This window comes from Sorex araneus, chromosome 3 (genome assembly GCF_027595985.1).
Source record: "Sorex araneus isolate mSorAra2 chromosome 3, mSorAra2.pri, whole genome shotgun sequence".
In the NCBI taxonomy this organism is placed as follows: domain Eukaryota; kingdom Metazoa; phylum Chordata; class Mammalia; order Eulipotyphla; family Soricidae; genus Sorex; species Sorex araneus.
In genome coordinates this window covers 35,634,801-35,662,098 of record NC_073304.1, presented here as the reverse complement: position 1 = coordinate 35,662,098, position 27,298 = coordinate 35,634,801, and the positions used below count along the sequence as shown (strand labels likewise).

Below are 27,298 nucleotides of genomic sequence, written 5' to 3'. Positions count from 1 at the left end.
GTGTCTCCAAGTCACCCTGGGGGTGCTAGAGCAGCTTTGCGATTCGAGGGTTTGAACTTGTGCTTCAAGCGCCCCAGAGCGCTGGGCTATCCTGCAGCTCCTCCCTGGGCAGCTGTCCCGGGACTCCTGAAGGTGTTACAGCAAAGGGGATGGGAAGATGGGCGGAGCCACGTCAGTGTGGAAGCTCAGGCACTCTGGTCAGTCGCCCGGCCGCAGGAGCAGCCCCCGCACCCCACTTTGAGCCACTTGGCTTCCTTCCCCAGCCAGCCCGACTCCCCACGGTTTTCTATTGTGCAGGTGGTTGCCTAGGTGATACCCCGCGACTGGCCGGGGAGGCGGGCTAAGGGACTAAATATTCCGCGTTCCGGACCTTTCTGCGGCGAAGAAGCTGCGGACCAACGGCCGATCGGCCGATCCGACGTGAGTGCAGCCCTTGTCAGGTCGCCCCACCCCGAGGGGCAGCCGGAAGGGGTGGGAGGCAGAAGCCCCGAAGTCCCGGGGACGGGAGGTACTGAGAAAAAGGGCGCATTTGGCCGCAGAGAAACAAATCATGGGGGGTTTTAGGCAAACGGCCAGCGTGGAATTCTTGTTGGCCACACAGATATTTAGATATTTCTGAAAGTCCCGCCACACTCCAACTGCCTGCCTGCAACAGGATAAACAGCTCCACCAGGAGTAAGTAATCGTGCTCCCGGCCAAGTCCTGGAGATGTAGGAGGGCCCGGCTGGCCGGCCGCCTGCAGACGGCCAACTTGCTCTCTGCAGACTCGCTGCTGCGAAATGCGGGCCCAGCATCCACCTGGTACCTACTGCGGCAAATCTGCAATGGGAGTTCGGACTAGCTCGGAAGTAAGTATGTTTCACTCCGCCCCTGTCTTCTTTCTGCTGAAACTATACCTAACAAACGATCAAGAAGGCTCAAATCTTCGTTTGGAAGTGAAACTTTCTGTTACTGCATAGTTTGTGACTGGCGGGAATTCTTAAAAAGTTTGTGTCTAGGGCTGGAGTGATAGCATAGTGGGTAGGGCGTTTGCCTTGCAGACAGCTGACCCGGGTTCAATTCTCAGCATCCCATATGGTCCCCTGAGCACCAGCCAGGAGTAATTCCTGAGTGCAAAGCCAGAAGTAACCTTTGTGCATCGCCGGATATGACCCAAAAAGAAAAAAAAAAAAAAAGGTTGTGTCTATGTGAAGTTGCATATTGAGCTTTTATTTTTGCTGTGTTTTCATTTTTTGTGTGTGATTTCATTTTTACAGCAAATGGGATTACGATTAGGGATGTGGTGCTGGAAAGATGACACCAAAACTCTTGAATACAAAAGGTAAATTTTAACAAAACTTTATTATAACTTTTGTCAAAATTACATAGACTTGGGTAAAAATAATAAGTCATGCAGGGGCTGGAGCAATAGCACAGCGGGTAGGGCGTTTGCCTTGCACGCGGCCGACCCGGGTTCGATTCCCAGCATCCCATATGGTCCCCTGAGCACCGCCAAGGGTAATTCCTGAGTGCAGAGCCAGGAGCAACCCCTGTGCATCGCCGGGTGTGACCCAAAAAGCAAAAAAAAATAATAATAATAATAATAATAATAAGTCATGCATATTATTTTATCTTATCATAGCAATATAGAATCATATCACACCTTCAACAATGATGGCAAATTTTACAAACTATAATTAGATTAGAAAAAACAATCCCCACCGACTATTGAAAGTATGTAGCCTGACTGCCTGAGGAATAGTATGGTGGGGAGGGCGCTGGCCTTGCTCATGACTGACCCGCATTCATTTTCCTGCACACAAATGATCCTTTTTTTTTTTTTCTTTTTAGGTCACACCTGGTGATGCACAGGGGTCACTCCTGGCTCTGCACTCAGGAATCACCCTTGGCAGTGCTTAGAGAACCATATGGGATGCTGGGAATCGAACCCGGGTCAGCCGTGTGCAAGGCAAACGCCTATGCGTTGTGCTATCTATCACTCCAGCCCCCCCCCCCAAATGATCCTCCTTGCCCTGCCAGAAGTAATCCCTGAGCACCTCTGGGTGTTGCCAAACACCAAAAATTAAAATAAATAAAAGTATAGAGCTGAGGGGCTACAGCGATAGCACAAAGGGTAGAGCATTTGCCTTGCACGTGGCTGACCCTAGTTTGATTCCTCCGTCCCTCTGGGAGAGCCCGGCAAGCTACCTAGAGTATCTCGCCTGCACAGCAGAACCTAGTAAGCTACCCATGGTGTATTCGATATGCCAAAAACAGTAGCAATAAGTCTCACAATGAGAGACATTAGTGGTGCCCGCTCAAACAAATCGATGAGCAGTGGGATGACAGTGACAGTAACAGTGATTTCAGACATATACCTATGGATACAGGGAGAATGATATAATGAGACCTGATATATGTTATTGATAGTAGTTTCTTCATATTGTTGCATATTTAGTTTTTATTCATTTTATTCTATTATGTAATGCTTTTATTTTTATTTACTTTCGGGTTTTGAGCCTGGTGATACTCAGTTCTTACTCCTGGTTGTGCACTCAGGGAACACTCCTGGTGATGCCCACGGGATTAAACAGGAGTCAGCTGCTTGCAAGGCAAGAACCTTGCCTCCCATACTCTCTGGGCCCAGTGTGTAATGCCTTTGAACTGTGTTCCATTGAGGTTCCAACTAATTTCCACACATTTCAAAGTGAGTTTCATTTGTCTCTTAAACATTGAACTTTTTTTTTGTGTGTGGAGATGTGGGAGGGATTCCTGGACGTGCTCAGGAAACTATGTGTGTTCCAGCCTTTTGTGCTCTACCCAGTTCTGACATTTTAAACTTTTGATATCTTGACATGACTCTCAGAAATAGTGGAAAGAGAGCTAGAGAGGGGCTGGAGAGATAGTACACAGGCCACATGCCTTGCACATGACTGACCAGGGTTTAGTCTTGGGCACCATATATGGTTCTTGAGCCCTGTCAGGAGTAATCTCTGATCACAGAGTTAGGAGTAAACCCTGACCGCCACTGGGTGTAACACCCCACCCTTACACACACACCCCACCAAATCCCTTCTCCCAAAAGAGGAACTTGACAAGGAATATTTAGAAGAACTGATAGAAAAGTTCTGAGTCACTAGTAAGTTTTCTAACAAAAAAGATTGGAGTAGGGAAGTGATCAGAACTCACAGATGCTAAAGAGAGCTTTGGTTGGGGTCAGAACAGAGTCAGGAATCTCTCTTTGGGTGCGGGAGAGATTTGGGCTGCACCTGACAATCCTCAAGGCTTACACTTGGCTCTATGATCAGGGATCACTATTTTGGGGGGTGGGAGGGCTCAGAGGACCATACGTGGTGCCCAGATCAAATTCTATTGCTCCCGTGTAAAAGGCAAGTGTCTTAGTTGCTGTACTATCTGATCTCTACAGAGACCTTTTGAAATTAACAAGGTTGAGGTTACTTGGGACCTAGGTGAAAAAACAGGATGGTAGTTTGAGGAGAGTATGAGATGAAGATGAGAAACTAGTGCAAAACTAGACTTAGGGGTGTGAGCCAGCCGGAGAACATCTGCCTCCTATTATGAAGCCCACCCCCAACACAGCAAACCAAACAAATATGCAGTTAAACAGAGACAAGCAAGAACTGTACGGTTGCTATGAAGAAGGGAATAAGTAGTGGTCCTTAGGAACCTACTACTAAGAGAAAGGACTTTTGTTGGTTTTTAAAGGAAAATCTCAGGGGCTGCAGAGTGAGGACAGTGAGTAAGGTGCTGGCCTTGCACATGACCAACCTGGGTTTGCTATCTAGACCCCTCCCCTATGACAATCTCCCAATAAACCCTGAGCACTGCCCCGTGTGATCCCCAAACCAAAATTAATAAATCAATAAATAATAAACAAAAAGCTCAAGTTTAGAAGAAAGAAATATGCAAATAGAAGACAAGGAAATTCTAGAGAGATAGAACAAGGGCAAGGTACTTGCCTGGCACCTATGGCTGACCCATTTGAATCCCTGGCACCATGTATGTTCCCTTGAGCAATTCCAGGAGTGATCTCTGAGTACAGAGCCAGGAGTAAGCCTCGAGTCCCACTGGGTGTGACCCACCCTTCACGCCCCTCTTCCCCCCAATATAACAAGGTTGGAAATGGGATCAAGAAGACAGATTAGGTTAGGAAAAAATAGGAGCTGCTTTCCTACTGGGTGTAGGGAGGAGGGAATAGTAAAGGCCGGGGAGATTGGGCAATTTGAAGGTACAATTTAGGCTTTGTCACTTACTGAAAATAAAACAAACCCTTCCGAGCTCTTATCAGAGGGGGAATCTGTGTCAAAGTGCTATTGCTGCGACTAACACTGTCACCAAGATTGCTGCTTTCCTTGGGGCTCACTCACCCAGTAACTGCTGCCACCAACCACACTGAGCATCTGGACTACAGAGTCACCCAAGTACCCTGACCCAGGTTGGGAGCATTTTCCTAAAGCCATTTTCTCTAGGGGAGAGAGAAGACAGAGGCTTCACAGGAGAGGCGGTAGCTAAGCCAAGACTTGAGGAGTGCTAGGCGTTGGCGGGATAAAGGGGGCTTCAGTTGAGAAGCAGGGAGTATATTTAAAGCAGAACCCAAGAGGTGTGAAGGTCTGGGACCTATGGGGGACTGCAGGTGGGTCTGAGTGTTCACAGCAAGTGCAGCATCGGGAAAGGGTCTTGCATACCATGCTGAGGAACTTGAACTTTATCCAGGGAGTACAGAGGAGCTATCAAAAGTTTTGAGTCCAGAAGTAAACTGTGATTGTCTTAGGAAGGTGATTCTGGTTGCAGCATGGAAAATAGTTTGGAGAAGTACAAATCTAGAGCTGGGAAAATCAGTCAAAAAGTATTTGTGGGGGGGCTTGAGCAATAGCACAGCAGGTAGGGTGTTTGCCTTGCACGAGGCTGACCCGGGTTCCATTCCCAACATCCCATATGGTCCCCTGAGTACCTCCAGGAGTAATTCCTGAGTGCAGAGCCAGGAGTAACCCCTGTGCATCACCGGGTGTGACCCAAAAAGAAAAAAAAAGTATTTGTGGGACTGCAGAGATAGCTTAGAGGACTGATGTGAATGCTTTGTAGGCAGAAGTCCTGGGTTTGATCCCTGCCACTGCAAATTTCCCTGGGAAAAGAGGCAAAAGTAACTCCAGAGCACTATCTAATGTGTCAACTTCCAAGAAAAGAAGCAGCAATTGCATAAATTCAGTTGATGAGTGATGGTGGCTAACACTGATATGTTAGCATTAACAGTGGGAAGAGAGGGAGGTATAACATAGGGGGCCAGAGAGCTAGTACAGAAGTTGACCTGGATTCCATCCCTAACACTGCAGCATTCTCAACACAGAGGTGAGAATAGCTGCTGAGTACTACCAAGTGTGGCCCAAAACCCTCCTCCCAACATCCCTTCCAATTGGTTAGTGGGCCATGAAGTTTGAGTGCAGTGTACCATTTTCTGTCTCAGATGTCTGAGTATGTGGTGGTACTTGATTGTTGAGATGGAGGACATAGGAGCAGGAAATACAAGATAAAGAGAAATGAATTCAGTTTGGAACATATTGATTTTGAGATATTTGTAAGAATGCCCCAAGCAGGAGCTGGAACGATAGCACAGCGGGTAGGGTGTTTGCCTTGCACGCGGCTGGCCCGGGCTCAATTCCCAGCATCCCATATGGTCCCCTGAGCACTGCCAGGGGTAATTCCTGAGTGCAGAGCCAGGAGTAATCCCTGTGCATCGCCAGGTGTGACTCAAAAAATCCAAAAAAAAAAAAAAAAGAAAAGAATGAATGCCCCAAGCAAAGGTGTTGAATCTATCAATTCCTTTTTTATATATCTGCAGAAGGATCTGAACCTTAGCTTATTAGTATTGTAGATGAAATGACTCAGTGGAAATGAGATATTAATCAGATGGGACCCTGGGAAGCCCTCACTTAGGGAACATAGCTAAGGAAGGCGGCTTTATAAAGAGACTAAGAAAAAAACAAGATGAAGGGAGTGGGAGACAATTTTCAGTAATTACTAGTGATTTTTTTTAGTGATTTCCAATCTACAGTGAGCATAGGCTCACGCCTTTAAATGTAGGGCAGAGTACTCACAAAGAGAAATCTGTCTCACCAGCCAAGCTAAAAATTACTTGTCAAGTAAAAAGCCAGTTTGGAGTACAGAAATATGTCCAGCGGCCAGAAAATCAGGACTAGAGGTTTAGCAGTAAATGCCAGACTATTGACTGAGGACAGACTGTCGCAAACACTGGGAATGGCTCAGCCTCTAAGCCTTAATTCTTTTTTTTTGGGGGGGGTGTCACACCTGGCGATGCACAGGGGTTACTCCTGGCTCTTCACTCAGGAATTACCCCTGGCGGTGCTCAGGGGACCATATGGGATGCTGGGATTAGAACCCGGGTCGGCCGCGTGCAAGGCAAACACCCTACCCACTGTGCTATCGCTCCAGCCCCTCAGCCTTAATTCTTAATCAGTAAAATGGCAGCCATGTACTAGATGACCTTTTAGGTGTCCTCTTACCAAAACATTCTGTGATTTATGACCTTAAAATTAATTCTAAGTTCAAAAAAATTAATTAAAAAATAAAATTCTCAGTTCATTTCACTTGGTTCATAGGATGTCCTTTAAGATAGTTCTAAATGAATCTTTTCACATTCTTCTCTCATCTCAAATCCTCCCAAGCAAATTGACATGCAAGAACCTTTGAATTATAGGGATGGGACTGGGAAAAGGGTCGGAGCAGTTTTACTTGCTATTGACTTTGATTATCTGTATCTGTCTTTTCTCATGTTCAGAGAAGAGAAATACTAGGGAGAGCTGGTCACCCAAAAACAACTTTTCTATTTACCGAATCACTGTGAAATACCAAGTTACAAAGTTACTCATGATTGAGTTTCAGGCATACAATGATCAAGCACCAATCCTTCACCAGCGTCCCTTCCTTTGCACCCAATGTTCCTTCTACACCAAAGCCTGCTTCTATGGTAAACACTTTCCCCCTTTCCTTTTAAGACACTGTGGTTTGCAATAATGTTACTGAAAGGATAGGTATCATGCATATCACTTTGCCTCCTTTCAGTACTCAGTTCTTATCCAAATTGACCACTTCCCCCAATCAATGTCATAGTGGTCCCTTCCCTATCCCAACTGTGGCAATCTTCCTACTAAGGACCAGTTCTCCTGTCTTTTTTTTTGTATCTATTGTCTTTGAGCATTATTCTCCTACATTGCTTTTTTTTTATATCCCACAAAGTAGTGTGAACGATCATTCTGTGTCTGTTTCTTACCCTCTGACTCATTTCACTCAGCATCATATGCTCCAGACTCATCTATGGATTAACAAATTTCATGACTTCATTATTTCTAATAGCTCATTAATATTCCGATGAGTCTATGTACTATAGCTACTTAATTCAGTCGTTTGTTCTTGGTCACTTGGGTTGTTTCAGATTTTGGCTAGTGCTGCAGTTAGCACTGGAGTGCAAATGCCTTTTCTGTCTTGAGTTTTGGATCCCTTAGGGTAAGGGTATATTCCCAGGGGTGAAATTACTGGCTATATAGAAGTTCAGTTCCTAATCTATATTTCTTTTTTTTTTCCTCTTGGGTCACACCCAGAGATGCACAGGGGTTATTCCTGAGTCATGCACTCAGGAATTACTCCTGGTGGTGCTCGGGGGACCATATGGGATGCTGGGAATCGAACCCGGGTCGGCCGAGTGCAAGGCAAACGCCCTACCCGCTGTGCTATTGCTCCAGCCTCCTAGTCTATATTTCTTTATTGCTTAATTGTGCTCCTTTGTTAGTTAAGCCAACTACCATTTGGTAATGCTGGTTAACAATAATTGAGTTTAAAGAGCTTTAGTTAAGTGATAAATCCTAAAACTTCCATAGCAAGAGTCAAGACCTCTAGAAGAGTTCTTAGAAGTGATAACTGCGGTGGCTGAGTGAGGCAGTACGGCTCTGTAACTAGAGCATCTGAGCCCCAACACTGAGTTTGACATTTACTAAAGTTATATTGGGCAAATTATCCAGTACCTTTCTGAGCTTCAACTTTGATTTATGTATGTATATACATATTATATAAACATATATTGCTAATATTTTCTTCCTAGGTTTTTTATGAAGAATAAGTGAGACTATGTCTCTAAGTACAGGCATGTGCCGGTGGTGTCACTATTACTCAGGCCAAGAAATCCTTTTGAATTGATTGTGAGTGTTTCTTGTAAATTTACCACAACACTTTCAGATGAAATTTTATTTTTTTCAGTTAGTGATATTCTGCAGGCTGAAAGTAGCTAGAAAGCTGAACATGAAGCCTAAAAATTCTCATCTTTTCCCTGATATTTATTTCTCATTTAACCAGATGAATTGAATGCTACACCTAATATTATTTTCAGTCTCCACTCATAATAAATTCTACATTCTACTCCTAGTGTTTATATGAACCACCTACCTGGATATGATTTATTTTCCTAGGAAAGGTTTTTGTTCATGCTTTTTCTCATTTCTATTACAGCTTTGTACCCACAATGGAGTATAAAGAAAAAGGAAAGAAAGGCAAAGCAGTTCACTTTGCTGAAAGTGATGGCACAGCTTCTGAGAGGTAGAGTCACTTCCCAAACCATAGGAATATGGCCGATGCCATCTCTACAGGCTCTTCAGAAAACACCCTGGGATAAAATACAGATAGCAGCAAGGAAAGAAGCAGCACCATTTCATAGTTCTGTTGGGAGTTGTAGTAGTCTTTTACAGTGTATCCTTGTTGATAATTTGGTTAGGAGAAAATTTGGCTTTTTATATAAGGTTAAAAACCTGAAAGTGAATATAGTATGAGACTAACACCCAAGAGCAGTAGAGACAAGGGCCAGGAGGATTGCTCTATGGTTGGAAGCCCGCCTCATGTGCTGGGGGAGAAGGCAGTTGGGAAAGAGAAGGGACCACTAAGTCCATGATGGTTGGAGAGATGGCTCGAGAGATGTGTGCTGAAAGTAGACAAAGGGACCAAATGTGATGGCCTCAAACTATTGCAACCATATTGCAAACCATAATGCCCAGAGAGAGAGAGAGAGAGAGAGAGAGAGAGACTAAAAAGGAAAGTGCCTGCCATAGAGGCAGGGGGTGGTGTTGGGTTGTGGTGGTGGGAGGGATACTAGGGACATTGGTGGTGGGAAATGTACACTGGTGGAGGGATGGGTGTTCGATCATTGTATTACTAAAATTCAATCATGAAAGCTTTGTAAATGTATCTCATGGTGATTTAATTAAAAAATAGGAAAAAAAAGAAAATAATAAATTAACTTAAAAAAATTATTAGAGAATAGCTGTGATGTACAGTTACAAACTTATGAACTTTTGTGTTTGCATTTCACTCATACAGTAATTGCTTACCCATCCCTCCACCAGTGTCCATTCACCTCCACCAATGATCCCAGTATCCCTCTCACCACCCCCACCCCATCCCCCACCACCCCACCCTGCCTCTGTGGCAGGGCAATAAATTAACTTTTATATAATTTTATTTATTATTTTTATTTTTTTTAACTTTTTATTAAATCACCATGTGGAAAGTTACAAAATTCTCAGGTTTATATGTCAGTTATACAATATTCAAACACCCATCCCTTCACCAGTGCCCATATTCCACCACCAGAAACCCCAGTATACCCCCCCGCCCCCACCCCCTACCCCCTACTGTATAACTAATGAATTTCACTTCATTTTTTCTTTACCTTGATTACATTCCATAATTCAACACAAAACTCACTATAGTTGTTGGAGTTTCCAACCAAGAGAGACAGACCTACTACATTTGATAATTAGTTTTTCATTGCTGGAAATGAAGAGATATGTAGCCCCACTGCTACAAGTACATAACTCTCTCTCTCTCTTTTTTTTTTCCCTTTTTCCTTTTCCCTTTTTTTTTTTTCTTTTTCCCCCTCATCCTCCTTCCCGCGCCTCATAGTATGGTGTATGCCACGCCGCGTCAGCCAGCGTGGGGCTTTTGCTTAGTTCACAGTCCAGAGAGGTGGCTGCTACATTAAAAACCTTCAATATTTCAACAAAAACTTACTGTTATTATTTGGAGTTCCTCCCCCAATTCAGACCTGTTCAAAAGGAACCGTTTCACATTGCTGACAATTATAAATGTTAAGTCTCTTCATTGCTGGAAATGAAGCGTCCGCGCGGTTTTGGATTTCTGTATAAAGTCCAGGGAAAATTCTGCCAGAAATTACATAGCCCAGCTCACAGTTCCAGTGCATTGCTGTAAGAAGTCTCTGAATTCAAAGTCTTTAGGCGCAGAGTGACCGATTCGCGCTCAGCGGCTCCGGATTTATCTGGGCCGAGGGCGTGCCGGTTACGCCCCCTTCCCATGAGTTCCTGGGAGCCCCAAAAGTAAAAACCGAATACCTGTGGGTTTGGAGTCATAGAAGATGGTGCCTGCCACGTGGGTGCCACCAGGCCGCCGCTTTCCGTGCAGGAAGACAGGGTGGGGAGGAAAAAAATCCACCCCCGGCAGCACAGAGTTGTAGCCCAGTTCGCAGTCCCAGTGCATCGCTATCGGATGCTGCGCTGGATGCCCGAATGTGTTTCATCTCTAGAATCAAAGTCTTTAGGCGCAGAGGGTCCGATTCGCGCTCAGCGGCTCCGGATTTATCTGGGCAACTTTTATATAATTTTTAAAAATTAAGAAGCTGGAATGATAGCACAGCGGGTAGGGCATTTGCCTTGCATGCGGCTGACCCGGGTTCGATTACCAGCACCCCATATGGTCCCCTGAGCACGGCCAGGGGTAATTCCTGAGTGCAGAGCCAGGAGTGACCCCTGAGCATCGCTGGGTGTGACCCAAAAAGAAAAAAAATTAAAACCTAAAAATGATAGTGGATTAGAATTAGACCTGTTTGGGGGTGGTGATGGGGGTAATTCATATTTATACTTTGTACAAGGCAGTGTGTATTCCTCTGACCCTTAGTAAAGTATTTAACAAAATGCACTCTGAGAAGATTCAACACTAAATGACAGCCACATATATGGCAGTGCACAGAATTTGTATTACTTTATAGTAAAAGTATACACTTTAATCTACACTTCAGAGTAGATTAAATATCAGCCAATTACATACAACCAAACCTTTCAAAGCACAGCTGAGGATCATCATACTCCCCAAACAGATTTACTGATAAGAGAATTGGTTTTCGAGATGATAAGTCTAAAACCTCAGAGAAGCGAAGCCAGCAAGGCACTGTCACCCTCCATGATGCTAAATGTGAGTAACTGTTCCTCATCTTCACTCTGGTGTCTGGTGGGCATCCCCTGTCCCTCTTCCAATGCCACCTTGTCTTCCCTCCAGTTGTTGCTTTACTTCTCCTACAAGACACAGAGATGCAGCGGATTTGTTCTTTCACAACATTTATGAGGTATGGAATGCCTATGAGATGTTTTGTTCTGAAATAATTCCATCTGGTAAAAAAAATGACAATTCTCGGGGCTGGAGGAATAGCACAGCGGGTAGAGCGTTTGCCTTGCACGTGGCCGACCCAGGTTCGAATCCCAGCATCCCATATGGTCCCCTGAGCACCGCCAGGGGTGATTCCTGAGTGCAGAGCCAGGAGTAACCCCTGTGCATCGCCGGGTGTAACCCCCCCCAAAAAAAATGACAATTCTCTTGGGCGGGAACGATAGCACAGCGGGTTTGCCTTGCACGCAGCCAACCTGGGTTTGATCCTCTACATCTCATATGGTTCCCCGAGCACCGCCAGGAGTAATTCCTGAGCACTGAGCCAGGAGTAACCCCTGAGCATCACTGGGTGTGACCCAAAAGGCAAAAAAAAAAAAAAAGACAATTCTGAGTTTTGGAGAAAGGGCAGGGAACTGGTTTTATGGAGTGAGTCTCAATGACCAAAGAGGGGAATTCAGGCACCACAGTCCCCACCCCAGAAAGTTCTAGGACATGGAGTATGAAGATCGGGTAGTTAGAGTTCCATAAAGCCTGCAGTCTATTTATTTATATGACAAATGAGAAGATCACATTTATCGAAGATCAATTTTCTCCACTAGATTGTTTAGACCCAAACAAGGACTAGGAGTATGACCCTGTGTGAGCTTTTCCTTGTTGCTTGTTTTGTTTTGTTTTGGTTTGATTTTTTTGCTTTTTGGGTCACACCCGGCAATGCACAGGGGTTACTCCTGGCTCTTCACTCAGGAATTACTCCTGGCGATGCTCAGGGGACCATATGGGATGCTGGGAATGGAACCCAGGTCGACCATGTGCAAGGCAAACCCTTACCCGCTGTGCTATTGCTCCAGCCCCTGGTTGTATTTTTTGTTTGTTTGTTTGTTTTTAAAATTTTGTTTCTTTTTGTTACTTGCCCATGGTTCTTGGAGGTCTCCCAGCAGAGGAGCATGTGGTGCTGGGATTAAACCCCAGGCCCTGCACATACCCAGTTGCCTTATCTCCCCAGCTCGCCATAAGATTTTTTTATGAGAAGCTTCTTGTTTGAAATATATTCACCTTATTATTATTATTATTTTATTTTTTTATTAAATCACCATGTGGAAAGTTACAGTTTCCAGGCTTATGTCTCGGTTATACACTGCTCGAACAACCGTCCCTTCACCAGTGCCCATATTCCACCACCAAAAACCCCAGTATACCTCCCACCCCCCCCACCCGCTCACCACCCACCCCCACCTGCGTAGCTGATAAATTTCACTTCATTTTCTTTTTACCTTGATTACATTTCATATTTCTACACAATATTCACTATTGTTGTTGGAGTTTCCCCTCAAAAAAACAGCCCTGCTGACAAGGAAGCATTTGATAGTTAGTTTTCCATTGCTGAGAATGAAGAGATATGAAGTCGTGCAGCCACAATAGTGGCCACACGGTTTAGGATTTCTGCATTTTAGTACTTTAGTAGTTAAGTCCAGTGAGATTTATGTTAGAAATTGTATCATTTCCCTTCCTGGGGCAGCATGGGGTTATGTCTTAGTTCACAGTCTAGAGACATTGTTCACCTTATTATTTTTCCTTTCTAATTTCCTCATAGGAATAAATATCTTGACAATTTTCTCATGGCATTATTGTACTATTTATCTCACTTCTTGGAAAAACTCTCATTGGAAAAGAAGCCCAAGAGCTATATGGTGTAAGTGCTTTAAGGTTTTTAAAACCACTTTAATGTTTTATCACTTCTAGTACTAAAACTAACTGTGATTATGAGTAAATAAAAGGGGTTTTAAATTTTTGGGGTATGCTAAAACTTATTAATTGGGAGTTCACCAGTATTAATATATATATATTTTTGGACTCTACTCTTAAGTTGTACTCATAAGTGACCACTGGTGGTATTCTGGGGGACCCTATGTGGTGCCAGGGATTTGAAAGAGGGTCAGTTGCATGCAAGGCAATCACTCAATCTCTGTACTAATTCTCCAGCCCAGTTCACAAGTTTCTAAAAGCCAGTGAATAATTCAGATGGTATTCTGGTTAAAATAACACTTTAGGGGGTGGAGCAATAGCACAGCAGGTAGGGCATTTGCCTTGCACGCGGCCAACCCGGGTTCGATTCCCAGCATCCCATATGGTCCCCTGAGCACTGCCAGGAGTAATTCCTGAGTGCAGAGCCAGAAGTAACCCCTGAGCATCTCTGGGTGTGACCCCAAAAGCAAAAATAAACAAAACAAAAAAACACCTCAAGTGATATAGAACAGCACTTCCCAATAGAAATATAATGAGAACCACATAAGTAATCTAAAATTTTCTTATAGCTGAGTTTTTACATGCAAAAATGCAGATGAAATGAATAATGATAATATATCTTATTTAACCCAATGGTATAAAAATATTACCATGTTAGCATGGGGTCATTATTAGAAAATTGTTGGTTACTCTTTATGATAGTAAGTCCTTGGTATCTATTTTATATTTGCTAAATCTAGACTCTTTCTACTAAGTGCTCAGTAGCTCCATATTGCTCATGGTCACCACAAGGGAAGCACAAATAATGTTTGTTTTCTTTTGGTGATCACCAAGTTTTTGCTGAAGAATTTTTAAATGTCTGACTTTTTAATTTAATTTTTATAAAGTTGTTCATAATAATTCATTACATTTAATATTCAAACACCAGTCCCATCACCGTGCACCATGTACATCAGTGGGCTAGAGTATGAGAGGTCACATGACCATGAATGCAGCCGCATGCTCCAGAAGTACTGAAATTTAAAATATGATTATAAAGCAGATTCACTCGTGGGTAAAGCCAATGTTGCTCTCTTGATGGGATTATATGGAGGGCAGTTTGTGGGTGTGACTGCCAAGTTACTGGAAAACTTGGGAGCTGGGGGAAGGAGGCCCATTCTCTCTCTGAGCGAGCTTAGAGATTTCAGTCATGGGTCCTGCATACCTGGGTTTTTCTGCAGGTCCTCTTGTGGGTGGGGCTCATCCGAGTCTGTAGAAAGTGGTCTTGAGTATGACTACAGTTGAATTCTGGAGTCTTTTGGCTGCTAGGGTTCTGCTGGGGTGGTGGGGGGACTTAACCCATCCCTCTCTGAGCTGTCCCGGTGAAGACAGCCTGGTGCGGGGTCAGAATGTTCTATGTTGCGGGGCCGGAGCGATAGCACAGTGGGTAGGGTGTTTGCCTTGCACGCGGCCGACCTAGGTTCAATCCCCGGCATCCCATATGGTCCCCCAAGCACTGCCAGGAGTAATTCCTGAGTGCAAATCCAGGAGTAACCCCTGAGCATCGCTGGGTGTGACCCAAATAGCAAAAAAAAAAAAAAGAATGTTCTATGTTGCTCTCTTTCAAGAGCTTTATTTCAGAGTCTCTGGATCTTGGCCATTGATGAGATTATATGGCACCGATTTGGGTGCGGGGCAGGCAGTTTGTGGGTGTGACTGCCAAGTGTCTGACTTTTTTTTGGGGGGGGTCACACCTGGGAATGCACAGGGATTACTCCTGGCTCATGCACTCAGGAATTACTCCTGTCGATGCTTGGGGGACCTTGTGGGATGCTGAGAATTGAATTGAACCCGGGTCAGCTGTGTGCAAGGCAAATGCCCTACCTGCTGTGCTATCGCTCCAGCCCCAAGTGCCCAAGTGTCTGACTTTTTAAGAAACAGAAATTAAGCAATATAAGTATTGCTTAATGATATCATAGGATGCCAAAAATGATATCATAGAAAATATTTTCTATATCACATCATAGAAAAGAGTAAGGTTTCTTAGGCTACATAGGGAGAATTTAACTGCTTTTGGCAGAAGTAGCTGAGAGTTCCACACAGCAAGGCAAGAATCTGGGGGCTCAGAGTCTGACTGACCTTTTGAATCCATGAAATTATCCAAGTGTCCAGGCTGCCTGTCCAGTGCATGTGGAATCAACCCAGTGATTTAGCCGTTGGGAGTGTGGAGAAGAGCCATTTTTTTGTTACCACAGAATGTTTTCTTGTTTCTTTTTAAAAACTGTTTCCAAAATACATGATACTTAATACAACATTTTATGGATAGATAAATGTGCCTGGATAGCAGTTTTGTAAAATACAAAATAAATAAATCAAGCCTCACTGCTCTGGGAAAGCCATCATCATCTGCAACATCCATGTTATTTCAGGGCTGCATTTCACAGCGGGCAGCCAGAGACCATGAAGCGTTTCTATGGCAGCAAGTGAAAAGGCTCAAAGACAGCTGTGGGCTCAGAAGGTTTGAGGAGTCTTACTATTCCCAAGGATAAAATAAGACTTAGAGGGTACATGATATAATATATATATATATATATATGTGCGTATATATATATATATATATATTAGTTCTCCCTCTCAGAGAATTTGGCAAGCTACCAAGAGTATCCTGTCTGCATGGCAGAGCCTGGCAAACTCCTGTGGCATATTCGATATGCCAAAAACAGTTACAGTGATGGGTCTCATTCCTCTGACCCTGAAAGAGCCTCCAGTGTGGCACCATTGGGAAGGATGAGTAAAGAGAGGCTGCTAAAATCTCAGGGCTAGACAAATGGAGACGTTACTGTGCCCCCTCAAGAAAATCGATGAACAATAGGATGACAGTGATAGTGATATATGTATATATATATGTGTGTGTGTATATATATGTATATGATTTGTTTGCAGCACCAGGAATTGAATGCAGGTCTTCAGCACACAAGGAATAAATTTTCCACTGGACCATGTTTCCTCCTGGCTCCCAGCTTATATTTTGTAGGCTGTTTGCTCTCATAATTCTGAGAGTTCATGCTTAATTCAGCAAAGACATGTGATGTTTTTGTTTGAATTGTAATTGAAATAGCCGGATTACACTGTTTACACTTATGTTTATGCTGAGCGTAACTGTTGCTCCACCCACCATCACCAGAATGCATATATCACATATGAGTGAGAGCATCCAGTATTTCTTCTTCCTCTGACACTTTCCTTAACATGATGCCTTCTATTTCTATTCAAGTCATAACAAAAAGGTAAGAATTCATCACATCCAGAGATACTCAAGGGCTATAATAAAATAATTTAAAAATAATCCTTATTTGGACTGGAGAGATAGCACAGTGGGTAGGGCGTTTGCCTTGCACGCAGCCAACCTGGGTTCGATTCCCAGCATCCCATATGTTCCCCTGAGTACTGCCAGGAGTAATTCCTGAGTGTATGAGCCAGGACTAATCCCTGTGCATTGCCAGGTGTGACCCAAAAAGCAAAAATAAATAAATAAATAAATAAAAATTCCTCATATGGGGCAGGAGCCATAGTACAATGGGTAGGGCACTCGTCTTGCACGCTGCTGACCTGGGCTTGATCCAGGCATCCCATATGGTCCCCTGAGCACTGCCAGGAATAATTCCTGAGAGCAAAGCCAGGAGTAACCTCTGAGCATCATTGGGTATGCCCCCCAAACAAACAAAAAATCCCTAAATCAGAAAGCTAACTCAGTAGATCAGAGTCCATGCTTTGCATGTAGGAGGCTTGGGTTTGACCACTGGCACCAAACTCAGGAGTGACCCCAAAACAAAAATATCAACAACAACAAAAAATCGTCCACAATAACCCTAATTCCAGAAGAACAATTCTGAACCTCCTTTTACAGATGAAGAAGCTGTAGAGCAAAGAGATTCACTAGTTGACAGGGGATTGATTACGTAGCTGGTAGTGGAATGGACCATTGCTAGTGGTGCCCCCCACCAAAAAATAAAAAATAAACATAAAACTTAAAAAGTTCACTTGTCCAAACTTCAACCATTTAGGGTTAGGATTATATAACTTATGAGCAAAGACACAATTTTTATGTAGGAGGCATAGATTTGATCCTGCAGTACTGCATAATTCTCTGAGTACTGCTGGAGTAACAACTGAGCACTGAGCTTGGGAGTAGCCTCTGAGCTACTGCCAGGCATAGTCCCCAAACAGACAAATAAAAAAAAAAATCACAGTTACATAAGCAGGTTCAAACATCATATGTATTTTCCGACTACTACAGTCTTCATTAGTTAGTGGCAAAACTTTCTGTCAAGCCAACGTATGGTATTAATTTACTGACTTTACCTGTTAAGAAACAGTGGTTTCTTAATGTGGTTAGGACCATGGTGCCTGACTTAAATGCCACAATAGACATATTTTTTTCTTTTTGGGTCACACCTAGCGATGTTCAGGGGTTACTCCTGGCTCTGCCTTCAGGAATTACTCCTTGCTGTGCTTAGGTGATCATAAGGGATGCTGGGAATCGAACTCAGGTCAGCTGTGTGCAAGGCAAACACCCTACCTGCTGTGCTATTGCTCCAGCCCCAATAGACATATGTTAAGTTAATAGAAGTCAAAACTTAAAACAGTTCCTGGATGATATTACTTAAGACTGTATTATAACTTCTTTTTTCCCTTTATTTTGAATATTTTTGGAATTTACAGTTTTTCTGAGAATAATTGCATTGAATATCTTCAAGATGTAGTAGATTTTCCCTGTATATAAATGTTTATGATCAGTTTTATGACTTTGTAAATCACAGTACTTAGTTTAATAAAGTGACTTTTGACATTATTATCCAATCTCCCCCAGAGGACTATTCCTGGACTTATTTTAAATACTAGGCTCTTCCCAGACCTACTGAACCAGAATCTTGGAGAGGGATTGGCTATAGGATCTGTGCTTTGAACACATCCCCCAAGTGAGCCTTTCGATATTACAACTGAATATGGTCTCAGCTCCCCCTGCATCCCCAAATTGAGAGCCATTAGCCTAAGTAAGATTTTCTAGGTGTTTCTTGATTGCATTCTCTGATTTTCAATAGCCCGGAGAGAATATGGGATAATGGCAACCCTGGCAAAGAATGAAAGAGGGGTGAGGGCGGGAGCTGCTGATAGAAATAGGGATACAGGCCCATACTAGCCCCTGGGACGCTTGTGAGGATGTGTTTGGATTATTTAAAATTTGGGCATTTAGCTCCACCGAGATGTAACCCCAGCGGCTGCACGTGTGTGGTCTCTTTGCTGCTGCATGACCATGGCCCCGGAGGCCAGCTAAACTACTTTGGGCACCAGCAGCTTCTTGCAGAAATGTCTCTAGACTGTGAACTGAGCCACTGCTGCCATCTTATGAGGACCATAAAAGGGAGGTACGAGCTTGCAGTGATGCAATTTCTGGCAGAAATTTCCCTGGACTTAGTTACTGAAATACAGAAATCCAAAACCTCATATCTCTTCATTGTCAGCAATGGAAAACAAATTATCAAATGCTTCCTTTTCTACAGGTCTGACTTTGGGGGCGGGGAAACTCCAAACAATAATAGTGAGTTTTTTTGTTGAAATATTGGATGTAGTCAAAGTAAAGAGAGAAGTTATCAGCTACACAGGCGGGGGGTGGAGGGTGAAGGGTGAGATGGGGGAAAGGTATACTGGGGTTCCTGGTGGTGGAATATGTGCACTGGTGAAGGGATGGGTGTTTGAGCATTGTATAACTGAGACTTAAGCCTGAAAGCTTTGTAACTTTCCACATGGTGATTCAATAAAAAAAAATAAAAAAAATAAATAAATAAAATTTGGGCATTTAAAGTTGAAACAGCTTACTCTATTCCATCATTTTATTTCAGTGACTCACAAGCTGTATCACTACATGTAATGTTTTCTGCTCTGAAATATATATATCCTTAAACCCACCTCCTATCGCTGTCATCAGTCTGTCACTAACATTAGCAGGGGCAGTCATTTGTCCTTTTTGCTTAGAGTGTATTTCACGTGCTTAAATTTGCTTAAATTTGTTTTGTTTTGTTTTGGGGTCATTCCCAGCTGTGCTCAGGGCTTTTTCCTGCCTTTGTGCAGAAGGACTACTCCTGGTGGTCTTGGGGGACCATATGTGGTTCTGGTGATTGAACTTGGGTCTGCTGTGTGCAAGGCAAGTGTCCTACCCACTATTCTATCACTCAAGCCCCTAATTAAAAAAAAAATCATTAGGCAGGAGGAGAAAAAAAACACTGATACTTCATTTTTTTAATACTAATACATTGGACTCTCAGCCTGTCTAAAATTAGAATTTGTGACATGCTGTAACCTAAGAACAGGTTGCCTTTTAGAGAGTTCATTTGCAATTCAATTGGTGCTAGGGCCATGTTTTCACAAGGAAGCAGGATTATTTAACCCATGCCAAGTTTCCCAGACTAGTTGTCCACAGATACCTTCTTAGCAAACACAGAACAAAGGGCAAGCAAATGCTGAGTAGGAACTCTGAGCCCCCAGACTTAGTATGACATGAAGAACTCAGAGGAAGCTGAGGTGGGTCTCCATGGTTGTTTTAGCAAAACAGCAGGGAAAATGGACTGTCAACTGCCTCAGAAACCAGGTAGAGGTAATAGGTTAGGTAACTTATACTGTGTGAATTAGGACTGCCTATGCATTGAGGATACATAGAATCATGTATAGAGAATGTAAAAAAAATGGAAATAGTCGCTCTGACAATTTGACTTGCATACATTAGCTTGATAAATAGTTAGGGGGACTTTAAGGCTTTCCTCAGTCAAAACTTGGATAAAACAAATAAGAGGTTAAGAAAAATTGTCCTCTTAAAATTGCAAAATTATAAGTAAGAAAGCCTTAAGTTCCCTAATTAATATAGACATTGACCAAAATTAATTCAAATGATCATATTCTTTCTAGGGGTCTGGTGGAGAAGAAAGAGATGGAAATGGTTATAAGTAAGTTAGAAGCAGCCCAGGTATTCTTGGCACAGAAGTACTGTTCCCTTGTTCTTGGCTTGGGAATGCCTGATAAACATCACATGAACTGTGGCAAGTAAGTGATAACCAAGGGTTTCATTAGAGAGTCACTTATTTATATAAGTAATGTTTATATAGCTAACATTTACAAACATCCATGGACTTCAATTATGGAGGGCATGTACTCTATCACTTGAACTACCTCCTGACCCTTGCAATGTGATTTTTCTACAGTTCAGAACCCCAAGGGCTGGCCCTAAGCTCTGTAACCTTTCATGAATAAATAAGACTTTAAAGTTTATAGACTAAAGCTGTATACTTTCCTTGCTTTGGTTTCCTTGATTTGGAGCTAAGAGTTTAGTATAGCTTTGTTTTTTGTATGGGGGGGAGGGAGTGGGGTTTGGAACCACACCTAATGGGGCTCAGGGGTCATTCCAGGCTGTATTCAGGGAACCATTTATGGTTCCAGGGATCAAACCAACTCTGCATGACAAGTGCCTTAATTCCTGTGCTATCTCTCTAGCCTGAGTCTAGTGTATGGTAAGAGGCAATTTGAAAACATCATAACAGGAAATCTTTGGTTTTACCCCCAGGCTGATTTTCTTTTAGAAACTTGCCTCCCAGGATTGAATATGCTGTGGCTTCACTCACCATCTTGACACACACTTTCTACATCCCATCTGGTTCTCAGCCCTTGGTGCATGGCAGGTCCATGTTGAAATGTCTAATGCATGGAATATACCTATGTTCATTTTGTCTCCATTTCTTTTTGCTGTCAGTGACCATAACCATTGTTTAAAAATTTGGGGCAGGGGAGTCAGAGTGCTGGGTAGTAGCTTGTCTTGCACACAGTCAACCCGGTTTTGACCCCTAGAACCACATATGGTCCCCTGAACCCTCCAGGAGTGAAATCTAAGTACAGAACTGTGAGTAAGCCCTGAGTACTGCTGGGTGTGGCCCCCAAACACAAACAAACAAACAAAACCAAATAAAACCCTTTTTTTTCATTTTAGACTTGTGTTTCATTTTTTACTCCATGCTTACTTCCATACTAACTTCCATGTTATATTTTTTATCACTTTTTCACTGTTCTCACTTCCACAACACACAGAGAGCCAGAAATATTCAGAAGAACACATTTCTTCACTGACTTCTTTATTATGAACTTAAAATCACACACTTTTTATTGAAATTTACTTAGAAAGATGTGAGGGGAGGGAGAGGGAGAAGTACATGTTTCTGAGGGAATACAGGCTTCTTCAGAGGACAAAACATGCAAGCAAAAAAACATGTTCAAGGGAGAACACAGGCTTGAAGACAAGATTACAAAGGAGTCCTTCAAAGGTTAGGGTTTGGTAATCTTCAGAACTGGCAAATTTTTACCGATCACTGCAAAATGAGTTTCCCTCTCAACTTATACTTATCATTTATTATATTGCAGGGAGAAAGTATCAGATACACAAAAAGACTGGAAATTCTTTGAGGTGAGCCACTTATATTTTGGGGTTTTTTTTTGTTTTTTTTTTTTTTGCTTTTTGGGTCACACTTGGCGTTGCACAGGCATTACTCCTGGCTCATAACACTCAGGAATTATATCTGGTGGTGCTCAGGAGACTATATGGGATGCTGGGAATGGAACCTGGGTCGGCTGCGTGCAAGGCAAATGCCCTACCTGCTGTGCTATTGCTCCAGCCCCCTATTTTTTTTTTTAATTTGAAACATGAAGCACAGCAGTAACTTAAACCTTTTTCAGCTGTGTGTTTTAATTTTTAAATTTTAATATTTTTGGCTTCTTTGGTCACATCCGGCAATACTCAGGGGTTACTTCTGACTCTGCACTCAGGAATTACTCCTGGTGGTGCTCAAAGGACCATATGCGATTGCTGGGAAGTAAAGCCGGGTTGGCCATGTGCAAGGCAAATGCCCTACCTGTTGTACTATTACTGCAGTCCCAAGCCATGTGTTTTTAATAAACATAGAATATTCTTTGTAAAAAGGAATATTGCAACTTTATGGCACACCTTGCACTTTTGGTCTGATTTTCCTGCTGCAAAGGAGTCCATCTATACTTTCCCACAGTTTCTCAGGCATGTTGAAATAAGGGTTGTCTGGGTTCACTTCTATGTAGCAGTGATACACACATGGGTGAAAGTTTATCATCATTGCTGTGGGTTCTGGAGTTTTACCTGTTTTCTGTCATAGGCCTTTTTCACTTTCTGTACATATGTTGCTTGGATTGTCTTCCGACGTCAAAACCTCACAGAGATTGAAGAAGAAATTGGGAGGCTATTCCGTACCGATATGTTCAACATTCCCCGAAGGAAACGTGAAGATGAAGAGTCAGGAGGGCAGAAGAAACGAATGACTTTTGTAGAGTTCAGGTCTGACTTTTGACTTTCCTTGGCTCAAGGATCTTTCTAGGAAATGGATTGATGTGACCTACATATCACTTCCTATCCCCACCCTCCCACACACATACACACTTTTGTCCCCTACAGGAGAATGATGACAAAACGACCAGCAATTAAGAAAGCCACTGATCTGCGCTCTCCAGTCATGTCTACACTGCTGCCATCCCTCCGACAGAAAGCTCAGAATGTTGAGAAAAATTACCATATAACCACAGGACAATCAGGCATAAAAACAGCCTGGTGGAAGCGTGTGAATAACCTAGATTCTGTGCCCATGCCAGTGTGAGTAGCCCAAGGAAAGGGAGAGGAGACCCTAGAGCCAGGAGGGCAGGGCCTTGGGTACCTGTTTCTGCTGGGAAGCAGCCAAAGTAAGCCCTGCTTCCGCTGGGTTTCTGCTCTTCTGCCACCACTTCCCGTTCAGAACTGCATTTGCTACGCTCATCTAGATTCAGAAACATTGCAAGAAAGTTATTCAGGAATTCAAATGTTCTAGGATGCAGGAGTGAGCAGTAGATTTTATCAAGCTGAGTTCCCTCCCCCTCCCCCCCATTAGAGTTGTCTTTGGGAAATGTGTGAAGGGCAAATGAAGAACCTTGCCATAGACTCAGGTTTTAAATCTATGTTTAAGTCCAGACTGGTGGTTTGTGGTAATAAGGAAAGCATTAAGAATGTGTGTGTTAGATAAGGGACCACCAAGTAAAGGGTGCTTGGAGGGCTGGCTCGGGATGGGAGATATGTTCTGAAAATAGACTATAGACCAAACATGATGACCACTCAATACCTCTATTGCAAACCACAACACCCCAAATGAGAGAGAGAGAGAGCAAAAGGGTACGCCCTGCCACAGAAGCAGGGTGGAGTGGGGTGGGGGATGAGGTAGGGGAGGGGGAAGGCGCACTGGGATCATTGGTGGTGGAGAATGGGCACTGGTGGAGGGATGGGTGGTGAGCATGTAACCACAAAAGTTTGTAAGTCTGTAACTGCACCTCATGAGGATCCATTACAAAAGAAAAAAAAAGTGTGTGTGGGGAGGGAATGGGGGGGGGGGGAGAGAGAGAGAGAGAGAGAGAGAGAGAGAGAGAGAGAGAGAGAGAGAGAGAGAGAGAGTCTGAGATTGATTGTCTTAGCTCTGATATACACAGTCAAACACAACTACAAACTACAGCCAGAATCATACAACCTTGTCCTTGGCATAACTGCTTCAACTATACCATTTTTGTTTTCAGAGTTGGCATCTTGGGAGAACCACGGAGATTGTTCAATCCCCACACCCTTTTACCTCTTGAGCCTGAAGAGAAGATAAAACCAGTTGGAAAAAATTATTACCTGATTGAGAGAAACAACCTAGAGGTTCAGGATACACTGGATCTAGTCATGAAAACGCTGCGCCCCCAACCATCATTCCCTAAGTAATCTGGTACTCTACATTGCTACAGTTCAGTCCCTGGATTTGAAGTAAACTACCGTTACTTAATCACTTTATATAGGACTGATGTTTGATATTATTAACCTTTTAAAATTGTTCACGTGCGCTGGAGTGATAGCACAGCAGGTAGAACATTTGCCTTGCACACGGCCAACCCGGGTTTGATTCCCAGCATCCCATATGGCATATGGTCCCCTGAGCACTGCTAGGAGTAATTCCTGAGTGCATGAGCCAGGAGTAACCCCTGTGCAATGCCAGGTGTGACCCAAAAAGAAAAAAAAAATTGCTCACATTAAAGAAGTTCAAAAAAACTTTTGAAAGCTCATTTTTCTGTATTGAACAGTTAGCTTTGGAACTGATTTACTCCCTTGACTTCTGTATGGCTAGAGTACTATAGTAAGACCTTGAGTCAGTATATGCTGTTTATTTGTTTCTATTTGCTTTTGCTTTATGTGGAGAGTGTTTTTAGTACATTTGAAACTTTGATTAAAAGGGAAATGAGTGATAGTACAGCAGGTAGGGAGCTTGCCTTGTATGTGGCTGACCCAAGTTCAATCCCCAGCTCCCCATATGGTTCCCTGACACTGCCACCACCCAGGAGGGGGGTCACTACTGAGTGTGGCACCCCACCAAAAAAAGAAAAGTCAAATTGTTTTAAACATGAAAATGTGATGGCTATAGTACTGTTAGTATTGGAACTAAAAGTTTGCCTGACTCATGTAAAAACCTTTTAGTATATGCTTCATTCATTCTTTCATGTGTTTATCTTATAGTAAATGCATGTTAAGCTCAAACTCCATCTAAAGACCTTTGCTTGGTCACACGGGGAAAAGAATCCCATTAAGATGGAGACTGGTGTGCTGGAGTGATAGCACAGTGGATAGGGTATTTGCCTTGCACGTGGCCCACCCGGGTTCAACTCCCAGCATCCCATATGGTCTCCTGAGCACCGCCAGGAGTAATTCCTGAGTGCAAAGCCAGGAGTGACCCCTGTGCATCGCCAGGTGTGACCCAAAATGCAAAAAAAATTTAAGTAAATAAAAATTTAAAAGATGGAGACTGTCCTACAGGTCTGGGTAGTAGAGAAGAGAAGTAAAATTTATAATGCAGTTGGGACAAGTTAGCAGCCATGAGAGAGGGAAGCACTAAGTGCACCACAAGAACAGGAAGTGGAGCATTCGGTTCCAGGGAGTGTGTGTGTGTGTGTGTGTGTGTGTGTGTGTGTGTGTGTGTGTGTGTGTGTGTGTGTGACAGAAGCCAGAAGCATTCGCATCTGACTTGAGCTTTGCAGGGATGGGATGGCGCTAAAGGAGGCCTTATAATCAATCAAAGGAAGACTAAGGCAAAGACAGATGGAGAAGTTTGCCCAGTGACCAAGACTGGCATGGTCTGTGAACAGTAAAAGAGAGGCCTGGGGAAGTTGCTTGCTGAGCCTGCTAGGGAAGAAATTGAATGTTACTTGGTAGCAGTGAAGATGAGGAAGCGCTACTGAAACAGGCTCATTAGCTAGAGCACAGGGCTGCTGATTTTATAATCTTACCATTTATAAAGTCCTAAAAGGTGTTGCTCTCCGCCGAGATGTGATCCCAGCGGCCACACGCGTTCGGCCCCACCGCAGCTGCATGAGCATGATTCCAGAGGCCAGCTAAACTACTTTTGGTACCGGCAGCTTCTTGCAGAAATGTCTCCAGACTGAGAACTAAGCCTCGACCCCATGCCTGCCCAGGAGGGGATAGATTTTTCTCTCCTTTTCCTTGCCTGGGGGGGGAGGGGTGGGGGGAAGGGGTGGGGGAAGGGCGTGGCGACTGCCATATTATGAGGACCACTAATGAGAGATAGAAGCTTGCAATGATCCAATTTCTGGAAGAAATTTCCCTGGACTTGGGGCTGGAGTGATAGCACAGCGGGTAGGGCATTTGCCTTGCACACGGCCGACCCAGGTTACCAGCATTCCATATGTTCCCCTGAGCACCGCCAGTGGTGATTCCTGAGTGAAGAGCCAGGAGTAACCCCTGTGCATTACTGGGTGTGACGCAGGAAGGAAGGAAGGAAGGAAGGAAGGAAGGAAGGAAGGAAGGAAGGAAGGAAGGAAGGAAGGAAGGAAGGAAGGAAGGAAGGAAGGAAGGAAGGAAGGAAGGAAGGAAGGAAGGAAGGAAGGAAGGAAGGAAGGAAGGAAGGAAGGAAGGAAGGAAGGAAGGAAGGAAGGAAGAAAGAAGAAAGAAAGAAAGAAAGAAAGAAAGAAAGAAAGAAAGAAAGAAAGAAAGAAAGAAAGAAAGAAAGAAAGAAAGAAAGAAAGAAAGAAAGAAAGAAAGAAAGAAAGAAAGAAAGAAAGAAAGAAAGAAAGAAAAAGATATTTCCCTGGACTTAGTTGCTAAATTACAGAAATCCAAAACTGCGTGGCCGCGATAGACCTCATATCTCTTCACAGCAGGTCTGACTCTAGTAGGGAAGTCCTAACAATAATAGTGAGTTTTTTTGTTGAAATATTGAATGTAACAATGTAACTGAAGTAAAGAGAAAGTAAAGTGAAATTTATCAGTTACACAGGCGGGGGTGGGGGGGGGGGAATGGGAGATATACTGGGTTTTTTTTGGTGGCGGAATATGTGCACTGGTGAAGGGATGGTTGTTTCAGCATTGTATAACTGAGACTTAAGCCTGAAAGCATTGTAACTTTCCACATGGTGATTCAATAATTTTTTTTTAAAAAGTCCTAAAAGGTGTTTAGCCAATTAAAATAAGCAGAGTGATTTTTTACATTTCTGTAGCCAATGAATTTATCCGCAAACTTTAAAACACTCTTTTTAGTGTTTAGTTAAAAATTTATTCATTTTGCAAATGAAATTGGGGGCCTTTTCCAAATTTAATACCACGAGAAGAGGAACATCTGCTTCAGTCTGTTGCTAAAGCAACTTCTGCTAAACATAAATTCGTCTTTTATTGTTCAGGTCAACTCTTGTTATAAGTCTTGCTATGACTGCAAAATTGGTGACTCCAGTACTGGCAGGAGCCCCTCTGTGCCAGTCCTTTTACTATGCCGCAAGCACAGACCAAAGCATGTGTGAGAAGTGTGACACACACAAAAAGCATATCCTCACCAGAAAGAAAATCACCAAAGGCAGTAAATCCCCTCTGTGCTCAGACTCTGGAATCCACTTGAGACTACCTCAGGGCCTGTCCTGTGAGCCCTGGGCCAGGTGGAGTGCCCGCTGCCTGCTGGGGGGGTATCCTTTTGTGGGGCTTTGCTGAACCCCCTGACTCCTGGGG

The 27,298-nt window shown here is 43.4% G+C and overlaps 1 protein-coding gene across 1 annotated transcript; it reads left to right on the top strand.

Moving 5' to 3' along the window:
- The first annotated feature begins 383 nt into the window (after positions 1 to 383).
- PPP1R36 (protein phosphatase 1 regulatory subunit 36) lies at positions 384 to 25,006 on the top strand. The gene is made up of 12 exons (XM_055132729.1): positions 384 to 420; positions 765 to 848; positions 1,257 to 1,321; positions 8,515 to 8,601; positions 11,168 to 11,262; positions 11,347 to 11,413; positions 13,046 to 13,144; positions 20,137 to 20,271; positions 21,637 to 21,679; positions 22,398 to 22,576; positions 22,694 to 22,888; positions 23,833 to 25,006. The coding sequence occupies exons 2-12, from the start codon at positions 780 to 782 to the stop codon at positions 24,017 to 24,019; spliced, it is 1,221 nt and encodes a 406-aa protein (XP_054988704.1). The 5' UTR covers positions 384 to 420; positions 765 to 779; the 3' UTR covers positions 24,020 to 25,006.
- Positions 25,007 to 27,298: the final 2,292 nt, after the last annotated feature.

Excerpts from the sequence above, each read along its gene's own strand:
- PPP1R36 (XM_055132729.1), top strand. The coding sequence starts at position 780 with ATGCGGGCCCAGCATCCACCTGGTACCTACTGCGGCAAATCTGCAATG. Across the intron at positions 21,680-22,397 it reads AAGACTGGAAATTCTTTGAG|GCCTTTTTCACTTTCTGTAC; the intron begins GTGAGCCACTTA and ends TTTCTGTCATAG. Across the intron at positions 22,577-22,693 it reads ATGACTTTTGTAGAGTTCAG|GAGAATGATGACAAAACGAC; the intron begins GTCTGACTTTTG and ends TGTCCCCTACAG.